Source organism: Eptesicus fuscus, chromosome 4, assembly GCF_027574615.1.
Source record: "Eptesicus fuscus isolate TK198812 chromosome 4, DD_ASM_mEF_20220401, whole genome shotgun sequence".
Taxonomy (NCBI): Eukaryota; Metazoa; Chordata; class Mammalia; order Chiroptera; family Vespertilionidae; genus Eptesicus; species Eptesicus fuscus.
In genome coordinates this window covers 62,608,745-62,628,490 of record NC_072476.1, presented here as the reverse complement: position 1 = coordinate 62,628,490, position 19,746 = coordinate 62,608,745, and the positions used below count along the sequence as shown (strand labels likewise).

General features: G+C 38.8%; 1 protein-coding gene across 1 annotated transcript in view; it reads left to right on the top strand.

Annotated features, from left to right (window-relative positions):
- The window catches only part of ADGRV1 (adhesion G protein-coupled receptor V1), a 452,962-nt gene that overhangs the window by 184,626 nt on the left and 248,590 nt on the right, over positions 1-19,746 (top strand). Inside the window, exons 82-84 of the mRNA XM_054714338.1 lie at positions 246-385; positions 2,667-2,827; positions 8,307-8,407. Of these exons, the coding sequence (XP_054570313.1) occupies positions 246-385; positions 2,667-2,827; positions 8,307-8,407 (402 nt within the window). The remainder of the gene's footprint in view (positions 1-245; positions 386-2,666; positions 2,828-8,306; positions 8,408-19,746) is intronic.

The following is a 19,746-nucleotide window of genomic DNA, read 5'->3' as shown; positions in this document are numbered from 1 at the left end:
TCAACAGTTATAGTCATAGTGTTGTCAGCTGAAGATGGCTCAGTAAGTGAAGTGGAGGCAGAATGTTTGCAATGGAAAACCAGGGAGGTGTCCTGCATTCCTAAGACAGCTTCTTATATAAATAGTAGCTGTGAGTAGTGAGTAAAGTGACTAAAAAAATGAAGTTCAGAATGGGAGATTCAGTCAGGACATTAACTTGAAAACATCATTAAATTTTCTGTTTGCTTTTTTTTTTAATACTATAGGTATTATCTTTGAGTGTGAAAGGTCAGAGTCCACAGCCCCTGACTGACAACAATGAGGTTCTCTACAGGATTTATGCTGCCGCGCCTAGAATTGTTCCTAAAACCTCACTTTGTCTCCTTTGGAATCAGGCTGCTGCAAGGTACTTATTAGTAATTGTTTAAAATCAGAATTTGGTCCTTCTACATTCTGGTACCACTGAGCCTGTTTTTTTCTCACTGAGCATCGATGGACTCTGGACAAGAATAACCTCTATAAGAAATAAGACAAAGAAGCATAGGAAAGGGTCTAGCATTGTGCAGGTGGCAAATGTAGCCGAACAATTTAAATATGTGTTCAATACAATATTAACTTCTTGATGACTAGTGTTTTCGTGGGATTTAGCGTGAGTTTTGCTCGATTTGGATAACTCTCCTGTGGTTCCTGGTTAATTTATTGGGCAGGAAAGGAAATTCTTTTTACCCCTTCCATCCGGACTTGTGGTTCTGGAGCTGATACTCTATGCTTAGAGGAATTAGCAGGGGTTTGTAATTCTAGTCCACATAGGGCTGGAGCACATTTTGGGATTAAAGCCATACACAGGAATGGGAAGAGAAAAATGATGCTTTCTCTGAATCTCCTGGGCCCAAGGCCTCAAGTTTCTGAGCAGTTCTGTCACTCGGAGCCCAGTCAATGCCCCAGAGTCTAGGGTACTAATCAGTCACTAGGTTTGGACCCTGGAGATCAGTTCAAATCTGGTAGGTAAAGCAAGGGTGGTGGGGTAATTTGTTTTGTTTTCTTTTGTTTTAGAGAGGGCAGAGGGCATATAGCTAGAGTAAAGCCCTTACTCTTTCCTTTCTTTCTCAAATCTTCCATTGAAAATCTCTGCTCCATTTCCTTGGTTAGCAGTCTTGACAAGATATCATTTAGATGCATGATATAGTCATACATGCTCTACATGTATTGTGGCCTATATTACTTTTTAACATTGAATGCATAATTTTATCCTAATAAAATGTCCTTAGAAAGTAAAGAAATCAAGTGACCCACAGGTTGAGAACTGCTAGCAGGGTCGCCTAAGACAATTGGAAAACACAGATATTTACATTACAATTCATTAACAGTAGCAAAATTACAGTTATGAAGTAGCAACGAAAATAATTTTATGGTTGGGGGTCACCACAACATGAGGAACTGTATTAAAGGGTCGCGGCATTAGAAAGGTTGAGAACCACTGCTGTAAACATTTCCAGGCAAATTTCAGATCTGATTCATCTTTGTATCTCCTCATTGTTTGCAAACAATGGGTCCACTGTTTTTGCAAACAATGGGTCCACTGATGGGTCCACTGAGAAGATGCATCAGATTTGCTGAAGGAGTGGTTGAAAAATACAGGTTCCTCTAATCCCCAGCTCCCAATAATTTCTTATTCTTAATAACATTTTTCATAAGGATGACAACTCTTAATAGATTCTTCTAGGTCCACGTAGTTCCCAAACCACATGGAGACATCATATTTTACTTTAATATTAATAGAAATTTCATAGAGTGACAAAATGATACCAAAGGGTAAAAAGTTGTTTGTTACTGACTTTCAGCCACATAAACTAAAGTTCTAGATAGGTCTAATAGCTTAGTTGAGTAATTAGCCAACTATCCTCTAAACACCAAAATTCTGGTTAGTCTCTTCTTTCTTTGGAAAAAAAAAATTATCAACTGACATTCCTAATGTCTGATGACAGATCTTAAACCTAATACATAGGAACTTTGTGATCCTCAATGTATAATGACTAATGAATGTTTCAAGGTTGAACCTGCAGTTGGGGTTAAAAATTGTATGTCCTTAGAAAGTAAAGAAATCAAGAGTGTCAACCAGTAGTCACTGAGGAATGCTCATAACATAGCACAGTGTTGTGCTAAATCAGCCAGACTTTATAGACACCCCTCTGTACTTAAAAGGACCCTGGAAAACATTTATGTATTATAACTGGCTCCAAACTCCAAAAACGATTAAGGAATTTTAGAAAAGCATATATGTAATTTGCGTGGTTCAAATTACTAGGAAATATGAAGAATAAGGAAGAGTGAACACTACATGTGATAATGGCTGTGTCAATCTTTTGGGATTTTTGAAAGATAGACAAGAGTGCCTTCTGTTGAAAACCTTGGGTGCTACTGCTCTGTTGAGAGGACCAGCTTCTTCGGTATCTGAGTGCTTTGGAAGGTTTGGATAGTATTTGGGCTGCTTCTTAAGGTATCTTGTGGGATATGTTGTGTCATGTCATAGACAAGATGTTCCCTCCAGTTTTCTTCTTGAAACCAGGGTCTGCTTAAGTCTGGAGTAAAGAAGACTTAAGTTTAATAAGTTACTTTTTCTTTAAAAGCCGTCTCAAGACCTCAAGTATTAATAACAAGAAATAGTGACAGTTGTCTTTTTGCCCTAGCTGGTTGTCTGACAGTCAATTTTGCAAAGTGGTTGAGGATACTTCAGACTATGTAGAATGTGCCTGTTCATACATGTCTGTGTACGCTGTCTACGCCCAGACCGACACCTTGTCTTCATACAATGAAGCCTTTTTCTCCTCTGGATTTATATGCATCTCAGGTCAGTTGCAATATTTTGTGTCAATAATTTAAAATATTTATGAGGATGAGTCTGTTTTCCCGTAGTAATTTTATATATACAAGATGCAAATATACTGTAATTCATTAGCATTGGGAGAAAATAAACTTCCTCATTAATTCATTCAATGGATATTTGTGGAAGGCCAACTTTGTACTGAGGATATAGGAAAGAACAGGAACAGTTCCAACTCATAAGCAATGTAAATACCGTGTGGGAGAGAAGTGAGATAATAGGAAAAGATATATGTAGTTCAGAGTCTTGCAATTTAGAGGCAGGTTCTGCATTAGAATGTCAGGATTGTGTGAGATAATACATACAAAGCAGTTTACATTTTATTAAAAAAACAACAACCTACTACCCTTTTGGTTGATTTGTATTCTACAACCCGGGAGCTCTAAATAGGCTCTGTTTTAAAAAATAACTTTTCACCTTCCATATTTAGGCTTCATTTCTGTCTGACAGGAGTAGGAACTTTTTAAATGTGTTAATGTCTGTCAAACTATTTACTTATAACTTAACTTAGGATAACTATAGAATTATTGTCATTTGCTGCATTGACTATATAGTTGGGAATCTTAATAATTTCTTATTCTCAATAACATCTCTCATAAGGATGATATTTCTTGCTTAATAGATTCTTCTGGGTCCCCACAGTTCCAAAACCAGATGGAGACATCACACTTCACTTTAATATGAATAGAAATTTTATAGACTGATGAAATAATACCAAAGGGGAAATGCTGGAATAAATCTAGATGTTATTTTATATATTTCAATAGAGAGATAAATCCAAGTGCTGCTGTAACCCACAAAACTCCATCGCTGGTTCTAAATACTGAACATCAAACCAAAGAGATTTAAAAACTAAAGTGAGAATGTTTCCTGAAAGAATTGTTAATAAATATATATTTTTCGCAGCTTACTCTAGCAAAGGCTATATAGAGTTGCTCATATATTTGAGAATCAACACCTAAATATCATCTACTTTTATCACTTTTGACTTGAAGTCATATTTGAAATTACAGTTGACCCTTGAACAATATGGGCATTAAGGATGTTGACCACCCTGCCTTGCCCCGTGAGTAAAAAACCCATGTATAAGTTTTGACTCGCCCAAAACTTACGTATTAATAGCATACGATGGAGCAAAAGCCTCACTGATTATGTGGTCGATTAACATATATTTTTGTGTATGTATTATGTACTATATTCTTACAATAAAATAAGCTAGAGGAAAAAAATCATAAGGTAGAGCCCTAACCGGTTTTGCTCAGTGGATAGAGCATCAGCCTGCGGACTCAAGGATCCCAGGTTCGATTTCCAGTCAAGGGCATGTGCCTTGGTTTCGGGCACATCTCCAGTAGGGGGTGTGCAGGAGGCAGCTGATCGATGTGATTCTCTCGTCGATGTTTCTAACTCTCTATCCCTCTCCCTTCCTTTCTGTAAAAAATCAATAAAATATATTTTAAAAATCATAAGGTAGAGAAAATACATGTACAGTACTGTACTATATTATCAATACCGTAAACTTATGTTATCTATCTTAGGCTATGTGCTTACAAGGTTTTTCAAATTGTCTTTTTGTCTCAGCTTCAGGGGAGGATGAATAACCATCTCTCAAATCCCTCCCCGCACCCCCCCCTCCCCCCCCCCCCCCCCCGCCGCCCCAGGAAGTAGAGAAGATAATTATATATATCTTACACACATTTTCAATAATTTAGGTCAGGTCACACTGAAGATCTCTCTGAATTTGGAAGTAATCTGACTAGCTCTTTTTATGAAATGTAGTAACATATAATTAGATAGAAATCAAACCTCTGTATTTAAATCAGGATAGATCACAATATATCTGTTCAAATTCTGTTTCATAGTTCTGATATTTTTGGAAGAATTTGATGTAGAATTTTAGAAAATATATATTATTTTAAAAAATAATTTAAAATGTGTAGGTGGCATCTAGTAAAGTTACAGAGTATTTTTTTCTGAAAAGTAAAACTATCAGAATCTCAGCTTGTAAACTATAAAAGGCACAACTAGAATATTCTTGAAGTTAAATAAACCTTGAACAAAATAATAAGCATGTTTGAAAGGACTTGAGATTGTATTTATTTACTTATCCTGTCTTATTATTTAGCAATTATAGACAATTACTTCCTGTTACTTATTGTAAAATTGGCATTGTGTTGACATTTATCACTTAATAATTTGTGAAGTAAATAAAACCATTAGCCAAAGGAAAGCTTTAGTTTAATGTGTGAAGTACTTTACACACACACACACACACACACACACACACACAGAAACAAATCTGAGGTCTATATTCATCTCTAATCGCAGCTTGAAAACATTCCAAGCACAGGAGACACACCCACTAGTGCATCAGACATGACCCAGTTGATGTATGCGTGGTAAAACTGAACTGGTTTATGGAATGTAATAGGGTCTCCCTACAATCACAAAGCATAGATTGTATTCAGAGTCAAAATTAGGATGATTCCAATTCAGTCGTCTATCTTTGATAGCACATCAATAGAGTTGTGAGGAGCAGAGTAAGCTTCTTTGATATCATCCTCCAAATAGCAATGTGTATTTCAAATTATGCTTAGGTTCCCTAAAATAGTTATACAACTACAGCATTCACATCTGAAGTTATTCAGGTTTGAGGTGTATTTCATAATGTTACACTAATGTGCACAGTTATGATTTACTTTTTCCCTCTTTCTTCATGAGCTAACCTTTAACTTTTTAGCTTCATGAGAAAATGTTACTTTAATTTCATGGAATTTGGTAAACTGGTTTCTTTTTAAAAGTCATAGCTATATGCCTTGATCTTTCATCTTTCTAAGTTGAGCATTACTAAACTTTTTGGCCTGTTTGCCCATTTCCAACTGAGTCTGTACCCTACATAACACTAGAAAAAAGAGTAATGGAAAATTATTCAATTAGCCAAGAATAAATTTTTTAGAAACAGTTTAGAGTACACCTTTAGTGTAATAACTGGAACTATTATGCTTTATTTATTTTATATACTTAATTTTTTAAAAATGTACTTATTGTTATAAGATTTTGTACCCTGTGATTTACATGTTTACATTAAGGGAATTTAAACCAAAAATTGTTAAAATCTAAAAAAAATCTGACCTGTAAATTTAAGTCATGTTTGCTAATACAGCTATTCAGCATCAGGTAAGAAAAGAAAAGATAAATACTCAGCGTATAATGCTTCTTGGTAACTGAGGGTATTCAGTGTATTTCCCAAGGCCAGTGGAGGCTGCAGTACTGCCTGCTTGAGCATCTAGATAACACCACAACTTACAGGTATAGGCCGTAGGATCTAGCCCCTTTTCCTGCCACTGGCTTTGAATCTGGGACTGCCACCAGGTGTCATGCTAGCATTTTAATTGCAGCTTAATACACTTGATTAAATATTCCTGAGCTGGTGCATTTGAATTGTACTAAATTTATATGAAATGGGTGCAGATTGGAATATTACCAAGTAAAGGGAAACAGCTATGACTAAAGTAGTTGGCTAGTGTGCATTTTTTCCTGGGCCAGCACTAAATCCCCTTGCCTGACATTGTTACCATCTACCACCGTAAACTTACAGGAGAGCATAAGTCTGTGATCATGTGGCCTATAATGAAATAAAAAACTTGCAAGGCCCTGCTTTTAAGCCAATATATTACACACACACACACACACACACTCACACACACACACACACACACTGAAAACTCAAGTTTAAGCTAGCTTTGATCATCACAGGAAACTCAGTGTGCATTCATGAGTTGATAGCATCAGCCTCAGTAGTTTATAGACCACCTAAATTAAGGTGCAAAGTCAGGCATGACTGTGCAGTTTCTGGATACACTGTGTACCTGCATGGGTGGGTTTTGGAGGCAGCCCCAGGACTTGCATACCTACCCCAGAACACCTCCTGGCAGCCATCCTAAACATGGATTACTCCAGATATCTTAGCCAACTTTCTAGGCCAAAAGCCTTAACTAATGCAAAGCCTCACTTCTTACATGGAAAGTTGCCTACCCATCTACCCCATTAAATCTAAACATACTGAACGCTTTTCCCAAAAGAAGTTACGAGAGGCATTTCTATGCAGAAAACCAGACCCCATGTGGGCATTTTGCAAATGCCCCATCCACTTATGCCAACAGGTGGTCTCCTTTAAAACTTTGCTCCATAGCTTCAGAGAAGACAGTGAGAAAATAACCTCTTAAATGAATGTAGTACCTCTTGTTTGTCAAGGAGGCGTTGGTAAGTGAGGTAATGCATGCACAGTACCTGGCAGAGCAGCATACATTTATGTTTGAATAATGGTTAGACAGAACAACCCGACTGAGGATGAGAGTGAACTAAAAGGCTTAGTGAAAAAGTTACTATGTGCTGGACATTTGAATTAAAAGAAAAAAAAAACCCACCAGGAAATATGTTTAAAATATGCATACACTCTGGCATTAAAGTAAATTTATACAAATTGCAAGACAGAGGATTTGTGGGTTAGTGCTGACGTTCTCATCATCCCCAAGAAGCAGTGTAAATAGGGGAATGCCAGTAGACTTAAAGAAAATAAGAATATGCCCTGGTCAGTGTGGCTGGTTGGGCACTGCCCCATGCACTGACAGGGTGCCAGTTCCATTCCTGGTCAGGGCACATGACCACGTTCCCGGCTCAATCCCCAGTAGGAGGCATGCAGGAAGCACCCGATCTGTGTTTTGCTCTCACGTCGGTGTTTCTCTCTCTTTCCCTCTCCTTTCCTCTCTCTCTAACAATTAATACAAATATATTTTTTTTTAAAAAAAGAAGAAGAATTTTCTCCACCCCATTTAGGAATGTAGATGTTTAGGTTAAAGTCATCTTAGGGAGAAAGAACACATTTTTTTTTCCTAGTTTTAACACCCAGTAGCATAAGGTGCTTTTAAAATTCATAATCATCACTGTTGTAGTTCTATAACTATGCTTAATAGATAAAAAGAGATAATTACAAAACCTGAGTTTTGGTAGTACTATTCACAATTTCATGCCTAAAAAAAATCTTATTCACCCCCCTAATTATATCTATTTAGCCAAGCCACCTGGTCTTAGAAAACTAGGTTAGAATATGATTCTTTTCTTAAATTGTAAAACTTGTCTAATGAAAACAGAGCACCAAATGCTTAATTAAATTATTAATCTGCTTAATTTGTGATTTCTTTTTAGTAGGGAAAGGAACATGTAGGTATTTCAAAATTAAAATTACTCTTAGGCTTAATTGATAAGTGTAAAGACTATATGCCCATCAAATGGAGTAAATTAAAATTGCAACATAATCGTTCCCAGAGAGACTGCTATGCAGCAGAGGCAGGCTCCAGGCCTTATGTGCTTAGCTGTCCCAACACTTTCTGCTGTGCTACCGTTTGTTCATGGATTATAAAACCACACATGGGCGTTTTTGTTCCCACAGGTCTCTGCCTGGCTGTGCTTTCCCATATCTTCTGTGCCAGGTATTCCATGTTTGCGGCTAAGCTTCTGACTCACATGATGGCAGCCAGCTTAGGTACACAGGTAGGAGCTCTGGAAGTGTTGACTTTCATGATATGTTCATGTTTTTTCTTCTAGAGCCTAGAACTGAGTGTACAAGTAAAGAATAATCAATCTCAAATGAGTCGAAATACGCTCATTTAGTTTTGTGGTGGAGGAGGGTGGGGGAAGGAGAGGGGTAAAAGGAAATGATAGCATCAGGCCTGAAAAGGGTATTTGTGAACTTTCGACAGAAAGGCATTATATCATCGCTTACAAGAAAATAGCTGCTGCTTGTCACAAAGCATTGTATTGTCGACTTATATCCACTACATATCTTACTAATGTGCATATACTGTATATTAAAATTAGCACATGTTATTTAGCCTGTTTGCATGAAATGTACTTTTGCAAATTATTTATATGGAGGGCCTTAAGATGATATATACTTTAAAATATCTGGATTGTATATTTTGCTTCATTTAATATTATATAATACAATTTGCTTTTTGAAAAATTGTTCAGATGTCTGCGGCAGAAGAAATAGTGTGAAAAACATCGAGTCATTCATCAGCATGCAGTTTAAAGCATACAGCTTAAAGCACAGAAGGCAGATGAAAAGATTGAATGCCTTTTCTGTCCATGAGACACAGCCTAGAAAGCAGATGTACACATAAATTAGTGTAACCCAGTGTGATATGTGTAAACATACAGACTATTTGCAAGTTACTCTGAATGTAGATGAGGACTTAAGCCATTTTTTTGTGTAAGTCAAGGAAGCCTTCATAGAAGAGGTATCGGGAAACTGTGCCCCTCCGGCTGTAATTCTCTATTTCTAGAAATGGATGTAAAATATCTGTCCGTAATTTAATGTAACTGGTTCAGCTCGTTGATAAGGGGAATGATGGGCATAGGTATTTGTAAAAGCAAAAAGGAAAAGATGTAATCACTTATACTTTAAGACTGTAATTAACATATCCAGACAGTCAGAATACACTCTATTATGTTATTGAGAGAGCTGTGTAGTATTTTTAATATATAAAATAAAATTTTCTCTTTTCTGGGTGGATGGGGGCACGTCTGAAGTACAGAAAATGTTGGTGCCTGACTGGGTGCTGGTTATATGCATGTGTTTGATTTAGGTAAATTTATTGTGCTGTACACTTCTGACTCGCACACTCTCTTTTAGAATGTTAATGGTATTTTATTGAACTCCAACAGAACTTTGAAAAATAATATTAGTGGAGGAGCTGAAATATAAAATGGAAAATTGTCTGGGACATTGGACTTTTGTTCCTTCTTTTTTTGTGTGTGTCCTAGAGTGAAAATGATGTGTGTAAATTTTATAACTCTATTTTTTTGGGGACAAATTAAGTGCTGGATTCCAAGCAGAGGATCCCAGATTTTTTTTTTTAAGTACCTATGAACTATGGGAGGTAACAGCTGTTAGCAAAGTGGGGCTTACATTGAATTTGACAAGACTATTTATATTGCCGTAACTATCTTAGTTGTCTGATCTTGCCTTTGCTTCTTATAAGATCTTAGAAAACCCGCCTTCCATAATTAGCATTTACTTGGCTGTATTCACCACCCACTCTGGTGATTTTTTGGCAGCTGAATTTGTACAAGTCTTAATTATAGAACCATAGAATTACAGACGATTCTTCAGTGTCCTAGCAGACAAATTTGCTCATGTCTAGGGAAATGAAAGAAAAACTCAGGATTTGTATGTTGGGACATTGCCTTCCAATTCACATTGTACTTTGTATAAATTTTGGAGAAAATGGTTAGTCAAATCCAAGTTTTTAGTATATTTTTAAAATAGATGAAACATGAAAATCCCTATAGTTTATGACTTACGAAACACATTAAAAAGAATCTTCATAGCTTATTTTTGGCAGGGAGAATTGGTATATTGTTGATAGAAAAGTACTGTTTTTCTCAAAACGGTATACTTATCTACTTTGATTTTAAAAATACCTTCTAAATTAAAGAGAATAATTGTTGCCCTTAAACCCTTTTAGCAAAGACTTTGTAAAATTTGTAAACTCTCCAGAAAAAGAAATGAAGCAGGAACTTGAGCCCACCCTTTCAGAATTTTAATATCATGTTTATATCTCCAGTTACAGAATCCTTCTTACAAACAGGGCTATTCCATCCCGTTTGAGCCGCTAATCTCTCATTTGGGATTCTCCATCAAGGTTATACTAACATCCTTAGATTTTAAGTTCCCTCTAGAGAAGTCTCCCAAAATATAGATTTGGCCTGTGATTTTTTTTGGCTGAGAGAGTGCAACTTCTCGAGCTGACCTAGTATTTGAGTTGTGAATTCTCTGCAAGACAGGTCTGCCAAGACCATTTGGTTTCAAATCTTTTATTGCTGACCTAGGACTAAGTTGAATGGCTTTTGTGGTAAAGGGAAGCATGGGAATGGGATAGTCTCTCACTTTCTTTCAATGCAGTGAGTGGGCCTCAGTGAGTCAGTAGTGAGGCGCTGAGAAGTCAGGAAACTGCCGCTCTGGCTGGAATTCTCTACTTCTAGAAATGGATGTGTAATATCTGTCCATAATTTAATGTAAAATTTATTATAGATATTCATAAATGGATAAACATAGATAAGAATCCAAAGATTTTTCCTGCTTTAAAAATCAAAAGTTCTCCTTTAATGTGAAGTTTGTTATTCTAGCTGCTTTGCGACTCATTGACTATAAATGACCAGCAGGTGGGAGTAGAGGATTTTCTTTTTGCACAACTGGTTTCAGTCTCTCTAGCGAAGATGGAGTTCAGTAAAAAAATGAGATGTTTTCACAGTACTTATTTCACTGTCTAGAGAGTATTCTTCTGCAACAGAGTAACTGCACATTTGTGATTTCCTACCTTTCTATTTTTATCATCTTTGTTCAGAATTGAGCTAATGAATCTATAAGGCACAAGATACCTTTTACATCACTGGTTTGGAATATACCTTTTATCATTTATAGTTACATTTAGGGGCACAAAATCATTTTCATTATATTTATGCTACTATAAGCCTCAAGAGGTGTGTTATAGAAAAACGCGTTTATTGACTGCCACAGAATTTTGAGATAAGTTCTGTATTTTCAGAATTGTTTACTTTAAAAGTATGTCTTTTTATTCAGGGCCAAGTTATTATTTCTCACTTATCTAAGAGAAAATGGTTAAGTGTCAAGAAATAAGACTGTTCACTCCAAGTATGAAGTGAAAAACAGCAACCAAATTTTCATGGCATTGGGAGATGTTTCTCGGAAAAACATCTAATTATATCTTTGGAATTTTTATCTTAGAATCACATTGCCAACCCATGTGTGCCTGATAAGACTGGTAAACAACTAGGACAAAGGACAAGTTTGCAGTTCAGGGTTTTCAGTTCTGGGGGTTTCTGTCAGGAAAAGCAATTCTCCAAATCTAAAAAAAGAACAGAAGTTTCTTCATAGAAAACATGATGATAAGATAAAACAGTATTTACTCTGATTAATAAACCCAACCAGGGTGGAATTTTTGTGGGGTTTTCTTTCCCTCTGTCTTTTGTTTGTTTGCATGGCTTAAGCACATTTTCTGAAACTGAAGAGCAAATTTGTGTATGTAAAAATGATTATATATACCAGCCAGCCTGTACATCATCTGACTTCAGATGACACTGAATATCTGAAATTTGAAATACTTAAATAGAAATTTTTGGTAGCCACTGGAAGTGCAGGAGTTTTAGCTACATAGGCCTTCACTTCAAGAAGGGACAGGGAATTGCCTTAAAATTCAGAAAGCGATTTTCTGGAATTTAGCACAAGTTGGTATCTTGTTCAGTTTCCTCATTCTGCAATATTTTGGGATGTCATTTTGTTTCCCAGGTAGGATCCTGCTCAGCTATTCCTGCCAATGGGTTCTGCTTTAATCTGCAGGTTATGTCATTCTAGCTGTGAATATCTAGCATTTTTGAGACTCTTTGAGAATCATTGACAGCACGTGACTGTAGCCAGAAGCCACATGTGACCTCCCAATACTGACACTTCTGGTTTCCTTCCCTGCAGCTTGCACTATCTTGTTGAGACTGCCAACCCAAGAAAGTCATTGTGTGGAGGGTTAGAAAACATGTATCCAATAAGCATATTTTATGGATTGAAGCAGAGCAAGATAGAAATTGTAAAATGTTCATTAATTTGATGACTAGTTGGAAGTTTTGGTTAATCACTTTTTAACCTGAATATTCTTTATTATTTCTGCTCTTTTTAAAAAAAATTTTAAAATATTTTTTTATTTTATTTTTACAGAGAGAGGAAGGGAGGGAGAGAGGGAGCGATGGAGGGAGGGGGAGGGAGAGAGAGAGAAACATCGATGTGAGAGTGAAGCATCGATTGACTGCCTCTGGACAGGAATTGAACCAGCAACCTTTCAGTGCATGGGACAATGCCCAACCAACTGAACCATTTTGGCCAGGGCTATTTCTGCTTTTGCTACTTAAAGAAAGAAAGAAAAAAAAGAAATGATGTAAATACAAGGATCAAAATTGGATCTTGCTTTGAGGTTTGGGAACTTACACAGCTCAAATGGTCTTTATTCACTAGAACATTTGTGATGGTATGCATGTTAGTGAAGATGTAAATGTGTTAGGAAAGTGGGTCCTAAACTTCAAGGTAGGCCTCTTGTTAAGATGCAGTTACTGAATCAAGTGTGGGGTGGGTTTCCAGATCCCGGTTGTTAAGAGAGTAGGTTAACTCTATCATGACTAAGTGCCTCTCTCTTCCTTGTGCTGCTGCTGCTGCTGCTGCTGCTGGCATTGTTGTTATTATTACTACTAAGCCCACACTATCAAACTATTTTCCTTACTATAAAATTATTTTAAAAACTAGAGGCCCAGTGCACAAAATTCATGCACGGGGGGTGTGTGTCCCTCAGCCCAGCCTGCACCCTCTCCAATCTGGGACCCTCAAGGGATGTCCGACGGGCAGTCAGACATCCCTCTCACAATCCAGGACTGCTGGCTCCCAACTGCTCGCCTGCCTGCCTTCCTGATTGCCCCTAACCACTTTTGCCTGCCAGCCTGATCACCCCCTAACCACTCCCCTGCAAGCCTGATTGATGCCTAACTGCTCCCCTGCCAGTCTATTTGCCCCTAACTGCCCTCCCCTGCAGGCCCGGTCACCCCAACTGCCCTCCCCTGCAGGACTGGCCCCCCCAATTGCTCTCCCCTGCAGGCCTGGGTCCCCCACAACTGCCCTTCCCTGCAGGCACAGTCGCCTCCAACTTCCCTCCTCTGCCGACCTGGTCACCCCTAACTGCCCTCCCCTGCAGGCTTGATCGCCCCCAACTACCCTCCCTGCAGGCCTGGTTCCTCCCAACTGCCCTCCCCTGCTGGCCATCTTGTGGCGGCCATCTTGTGTCCACATGGGGGCAGCCATCTTTGACCACATGGGGGCAGCCATCTTGTGTGTTGGAGTGATGGTCAATTTGCATATTACTCTTTTATTAGATAGGATAGAGGCCTGGTGCATGGGTGGGGGCCAGCTGGTTTGCCCTGAAGGGTGTCCTGGATCAGGGTGGGGGTTCCCTTGGGGCGTGGGGCGGCCTGGGTGAGGGGCCTGTGTTGGTTTATAGGCCGGCCATGTCCCCCGGTGACCCAAGCGGAGGCCCTGGGATTGGGATTTATTTATCTTCTATAATTGAAACTTTGTAGCCTTGAGCGGAGCCAAGCCTCCTGCTCGCTCCGTGGCCACAGCCATTTTTGTTGGGATTGATGTATCTACTATAATTGAAACTTTGTAGCCTTGAGTGGAGGCCTAGGCCAGCCAGGGTGTACAGAAAGCTTGGCTTCCTCCATTGCCGGGGAAACCCAAGCCTCCTGCTCTCTCCGTGGCCGCAGCCATCTTGGTTGGGTTAATTTGCATACTTGCTCCTGATTGACTGGTTGGCATGGCTTGTGGGTGTAGCAGAGTGATGGTTAATTTGCATATTACTTTTTTATTATATAGTATTACATTAATTAATTTTTAATTTTATTTTTATTGAATTTATTTGGGTGGCATTAGTTAATTAAATTATATCATTTTCAAGTGTGCAATTCTGTAATACATCATCTGTATATTACATTATATTCACCACCCTAAGTCAGTTTACTTTCATTTAAAGTATCATTGCCTTTGAAATTATTTACAAACATTTATCTTTCCTTTTGAAGGAAAGTTCCCCCCACCCTCAGGTTACTAAGAAAAGGAAAGGTTCTTAGACAAGTGAGCTAATGTCCAACTCAGAGAACAGACAAGGCTTTTATTTTGGTCTTACAGCATTTCACACTTTTTAGAACTTCTCAGTGTTGTTTTTGGACATAAAATAAACCAGAGGAAAGAAAGTATAATGAGCCTCCCACCCCCAAGTCCTTTCCTTCTTATAAAGAGCTGTGAATGCTCCACTTTAATGGCATTAAGTATATAAGGCCTTTATTTTTATTTTTGTACAGAAAGACCAGATGTATTTAATTGCCTCTTTTCTTCATGTAAAGATTAATTTGTTGAACATGGCTAAGGAGCCCTCTGCACACAGATAGGAATATGCATTTAAGTTGAAGTTATTAAACTATTTTACTCTAATATAGGTATGCTCATCAATGTGGCCTAAATATTATCACATTCATGACTATGAATGCCCATTTAATCATCCAGTAATGAAATGAAAACAAACAAAAAATTGAGCAAGTCCTCCTTATCCCAGGTGAGGATCATCATTCATCCAAGAACTCAACCACTTTCACTTCATCAATTCTGAGATTGTGCAATGAGAAATACCAGGCAAGATAAGCAGCGTGAAGCATGTAGATGACAGTCTAAAACAGCAACCTCAGGATAAGAACCAGGTTGTTGTGTAACCAGATGAGGATCTCCAGTTCTCTGTGCATTGTGCAGTTCTCCCTATGCTGCGGGTGGGGGCCTCTGCTTGCAAAGGCTCCGTGGAGCTATGGGATCTGAGCTGATTGTCGAAGGATGTATAAGATTTGAAAACTTAGAATGTGGCACATTCTGGGCAGGAAAAAGTGCAAGAATGAAGACATGGACAGCATAGTGAACCTGGGGAGTTCTATTTAGGTGAGGCCTGCCCATGTGCACAGAGAGATGGGTAAGCCCGCTCCAGGGCAGGCGATTGCCGCATATTGTTTGAGAACCTAGGGGAGTCACCGAGGGAGTTAGCCCAAAAAGGCAGTATGAAAAGAGTGTTCCTGAGGCTTAATCTGGCGATTAGGGATTACATGAAAAATGAATTAGAGGAGAGGCCGGAGTTAGGGAGATCCGTTTAGAGGGGCAGGGAGGACAGCTTTTATCATCACCTGGTTGTGGTGGGTTGTTAGCTTGGACAAAGGATATGGCCATGAGAATTCCAAGGAAGGAATAAGAACTAATAAACCTGTTTTGCTTTAGTAAAACTTTCGCAGTTTCACTTCTCTCTTTAAAGCAGTAAAAAAGTCCACATTGCAAATTTAATTTAATAAACATTAATATAATACTTACTGAGCATTAGATGCAGTAGGTACTAATATTATACCTGTTTTACAGATGAGGAAATCAAGACACAAAGAGTTTAAGTTACTTGTCTCAGGTCACATAGTAGTGATAGAACCGGTTTTGAACATACGTAGCCAGTCCTTGCCTTTTAACCACAATGCTATGCTGCCTCATAAATCAGGAATTAATGAGATTTACTCTGTCACCAAAAGAGGGAGATGATTTTAAAGTGGATGAAACCTGTGGTTTCATTTGAGTTCAATAGAAAAGGCCAGAAGGTTTCATAGGTGGAGAGGGAGACGTGCAGTTTTGGGTATCAGGGGCTTAAAGTTTCTATAGCACATTTAAACTAGTGATTTAGATGTTAGTTATGTAACCATGAAGGTCCTGACATTGTAAACTTGATTCATTAAGACAAGTTGTGTAGAGAGCCTGTGATTACGGAATACCCATAGCTAATCTGGGCCTTGCTTTATGGCACGGAAGTGATTTGTATGTGTTGTCCTATTTACTCCTTATAACAACTACATGGGTGAGTACTGCTATCATTCCTGTTTTACAGATGGAAAAAATGGGACTCTGAGACCTTCAGGTACCGGCCCTGACCTTGATAGGTGGAATATTGTGGCCGGAAGAAGGATTCGAGCCCAAGTGTGTCTGGCTCCAAAACCTATGAGTTTAAAACACAGTGCCGTGTGGAATGAGAAGGAAATAATTAAAGCACAGTTAAAGTTTCTGAGGCCAAGGGAGAAAAAAGATTTCAAATGGAAGGATGGAAGGAGAAGGAAATAATTAAAGTGTCGTTTGCGTTTCCGAGGCCAAGGAAGAAAAAATATTTCAAATGGAAGGTTTAGCATCCGTGAGAGGTAGTCCTCCCTTTTGGCAAGAACAAGGTCACTGGAGACCTCGGAGAGAGAGGATGAGCATTAGACATAAAAGGTTCCAGAGTAAGTGGGAGCATAGGAAATGGCAGAGGAAATGGCAGAGGCTGTTTTAGACCACACCTGAGAAAACTTGGGCAGCGGAGGAAGGGGACACTGGGGGCACAGGAAGAGGGAAAACTCTGGCACCTCTGATCATAAGAAGCTGAAGGGAAGTCGGACCCTGGAACTTCCAGTACCACCGACCGAGGGGGCAGGTCTCCTCACCTCCCGCCCCATTGGTAGTTTTCTTTTCCTTGAAAGAGAACTTTCTATAGAAGTTTGCTGCAAGGGTTTTAGGAATTAGTAAATTTCTCTTTGGTCCACATTTTTATTTATACTTTTTATTGCTTTTTAATTTTTTATGCCTTAGGCAAGTGGCACCCTGCTATTGTGCCCGACCTAATCATGTTATATGTAGGAGAAAATTAGACTTCTAGTCTGAGTCCTCCTGCCCACCCCCCCATTTCTTAAATCCAAATTTCTTTGATGACCATACATTTTTATGGTTTTATTATTATTGAATTTCATGTGAACTTGGCAATCAATCATGAAATAAATGTGTAGCTAGTGATTATCAAGTGTATTAATATTTTGATAGTCATAAATATTTGCTTTGAGGACTTAAGGCAATAATGGTATTCAAAATGGAGTGAAACTTGAATATTGAACAAAGTATTGAATTTCAGAAGAAATAATTATTTTATTTTTGCTTTCTTAAGTATGCATTTCCTTTATTTATCAAAATTTGTCATTCTTAAAAATCTTTTAAGAATATAACCCAGCTTCTTTTTTTAAACAAGCTTTCAGAATTCAGTTCAACATAGACTGTTCTCACTAAATTGAAAATAAGTGGACACTGAAGATACAAAAATAGTACCATGGTCACACTACTGGGAAATTCAAACTTTCCCAAGTGCTGAAGTAGCAAAGCAACAGAAAGAGTGAGTAATATTCTGAATGAGGCTACAGTGACATTATCATGTTTGCAACATGGCTTTGTTACCAGGAAAATTTGTGAGGCAAATCCAGACTTTACCAGAAAATACCAGTTTGGAATCTTTTATTGCAGCCTCAGAAACATAAACTATCCTTGACTTTTTAAAGACTCCTTTTGATGTTCCTAACTAGGGAAAAATCAGCATGTGAAAAAAATTGTTTTTGTGAATGTTTAATGATAGCTCTAAAGAACTTTACGTCATGTGGACTGTGGGGGAGAGAATCCTGGGTTTGGAATTAGAAGGACAGCTGGGGTAATATCCCTGAGCTGCATGGGAAAAGTCATTGGAAAAACAATAAGAATTCCTGCCTTGCAGTGTTGTTGAGAGGATAATAGATCATGTTCAAAAAGCTCAAAACACAGGCATGGGGAAGGAGGGGCCAAGGAGGGCAAGGATGATTCCTCCTGCACGTGACATGGCAGAGGCCCCTGGGGTTCTGCTCTGAGTCAAATGCTTCCTAATGCCTTCGGCAGAACCAAGCCTGGGCTTCTGTTCTTGAGGTTTTCTTAAATCAACTGCAAGGGAGGTAACCGTTTTTCTCAGCCCCAACCTTTTAAAGTAATGGGCTCTCTCACGGCTGTTACCATACCTCCCTTGCTTTACTGTCCCAGGAAGGTTTTTATGTTGGTCTGCATTGTCTGTAGGCACTATATTAATTTTGCTTTGTTTCTATTTTTCAAATAAGAATTCTTCCCAATCATGATATTTTCTAAGTTTGTGTCTTTATTGCTTTTATTGAATTGTTAGAATTTTAATAATTGAAAATATACAAAGTATATCTTTATACATTTATATATATATATATATATTTATTTGTATATATTTATATTTGTATATACATACAGGGTAGTATAAAAGTAGGTTTACAGTTGTGAGTACATGAAACACTATTTATTCCTGTATTATTATTTACTAGAGGCCCAGTGCATGAAATTCATGTACGGGGGGGGGGGGGGGGGGGCGGGGGGAGGGGGTCCCTCAGCCCGGCCTGCACCCTCTCCAATCCGGGACATCCCTCTCACAATCCGGGACCCCTGGCTCCTAACCGCTCGCCTGCCTGCCTGCCTGATCACCCCTAATCGCCTCTGCCTGCCTGATGTCCCTAAAGGCTCCCCTGCCTGCCTGATCACCCCTAACCACCTCTGCCTGCCTGCCTGATAGCCTCTAACCCTTCTGCCTGCCTGCCTGATTGCCCCAAACTGCTCCCCTGCTGGCCTGATCGCCCCTAAACACCTCTGCCTGCCGACCTGATCGCCCCTAACCGCCTCTGCCTCAGCCTCTGCCACCACGGCTTTGTTCGGAAGGACATCTGGAATGACATCCAAAAGGTCGTTTGGCTGTCCGGTCTAATTAGCATATTATGCTTTTATTAGTATAGATTATTGTGCTATTTCCCATGTAACAATAGAGCTACTTTTGCCACACCCTATATGTACTTATTTTATTTTTATTTATTTGTTTTAGAGAGAGAAGAGTGAGTGAGAGAAACATCGATTTGTTGTTCCACTTATTTATGAATTCATTGGTTGATTCTTGTATGAGTCCTGACCAGGATCAAACCAGCAACCTAGGTGTATTGGGACTATGCTCTAACCAACTGAGTTCCCCCATCAGGGCCTCTACCTGATGGGGGGGAAAAAAAACTATGTGTGGCCCTGACTGGAGTGGCTCAGTTAGTTGGGCGTGGTCCCATGCACTGAAGGTTTCCAGTTTGATCCCCAGTCAGGACACACACCCAGGTTGCTGACTCAGTCCCTGGTAGGAGGTGTGCAGGAGGCAGCCGATCCATATTTTGCTCTTACATTGCTGTTTCTATCTCTCTCTCCCTCACCTTTCCTCTCTATAAAAATCAATAAAACATCTGTAAAAAAATGTGCTTATATGTACATATATATGTGTGTGTATATGGTGTGAGCTTCTGCATGTATATACATTTGAAATTTGAAATAGACATGTATT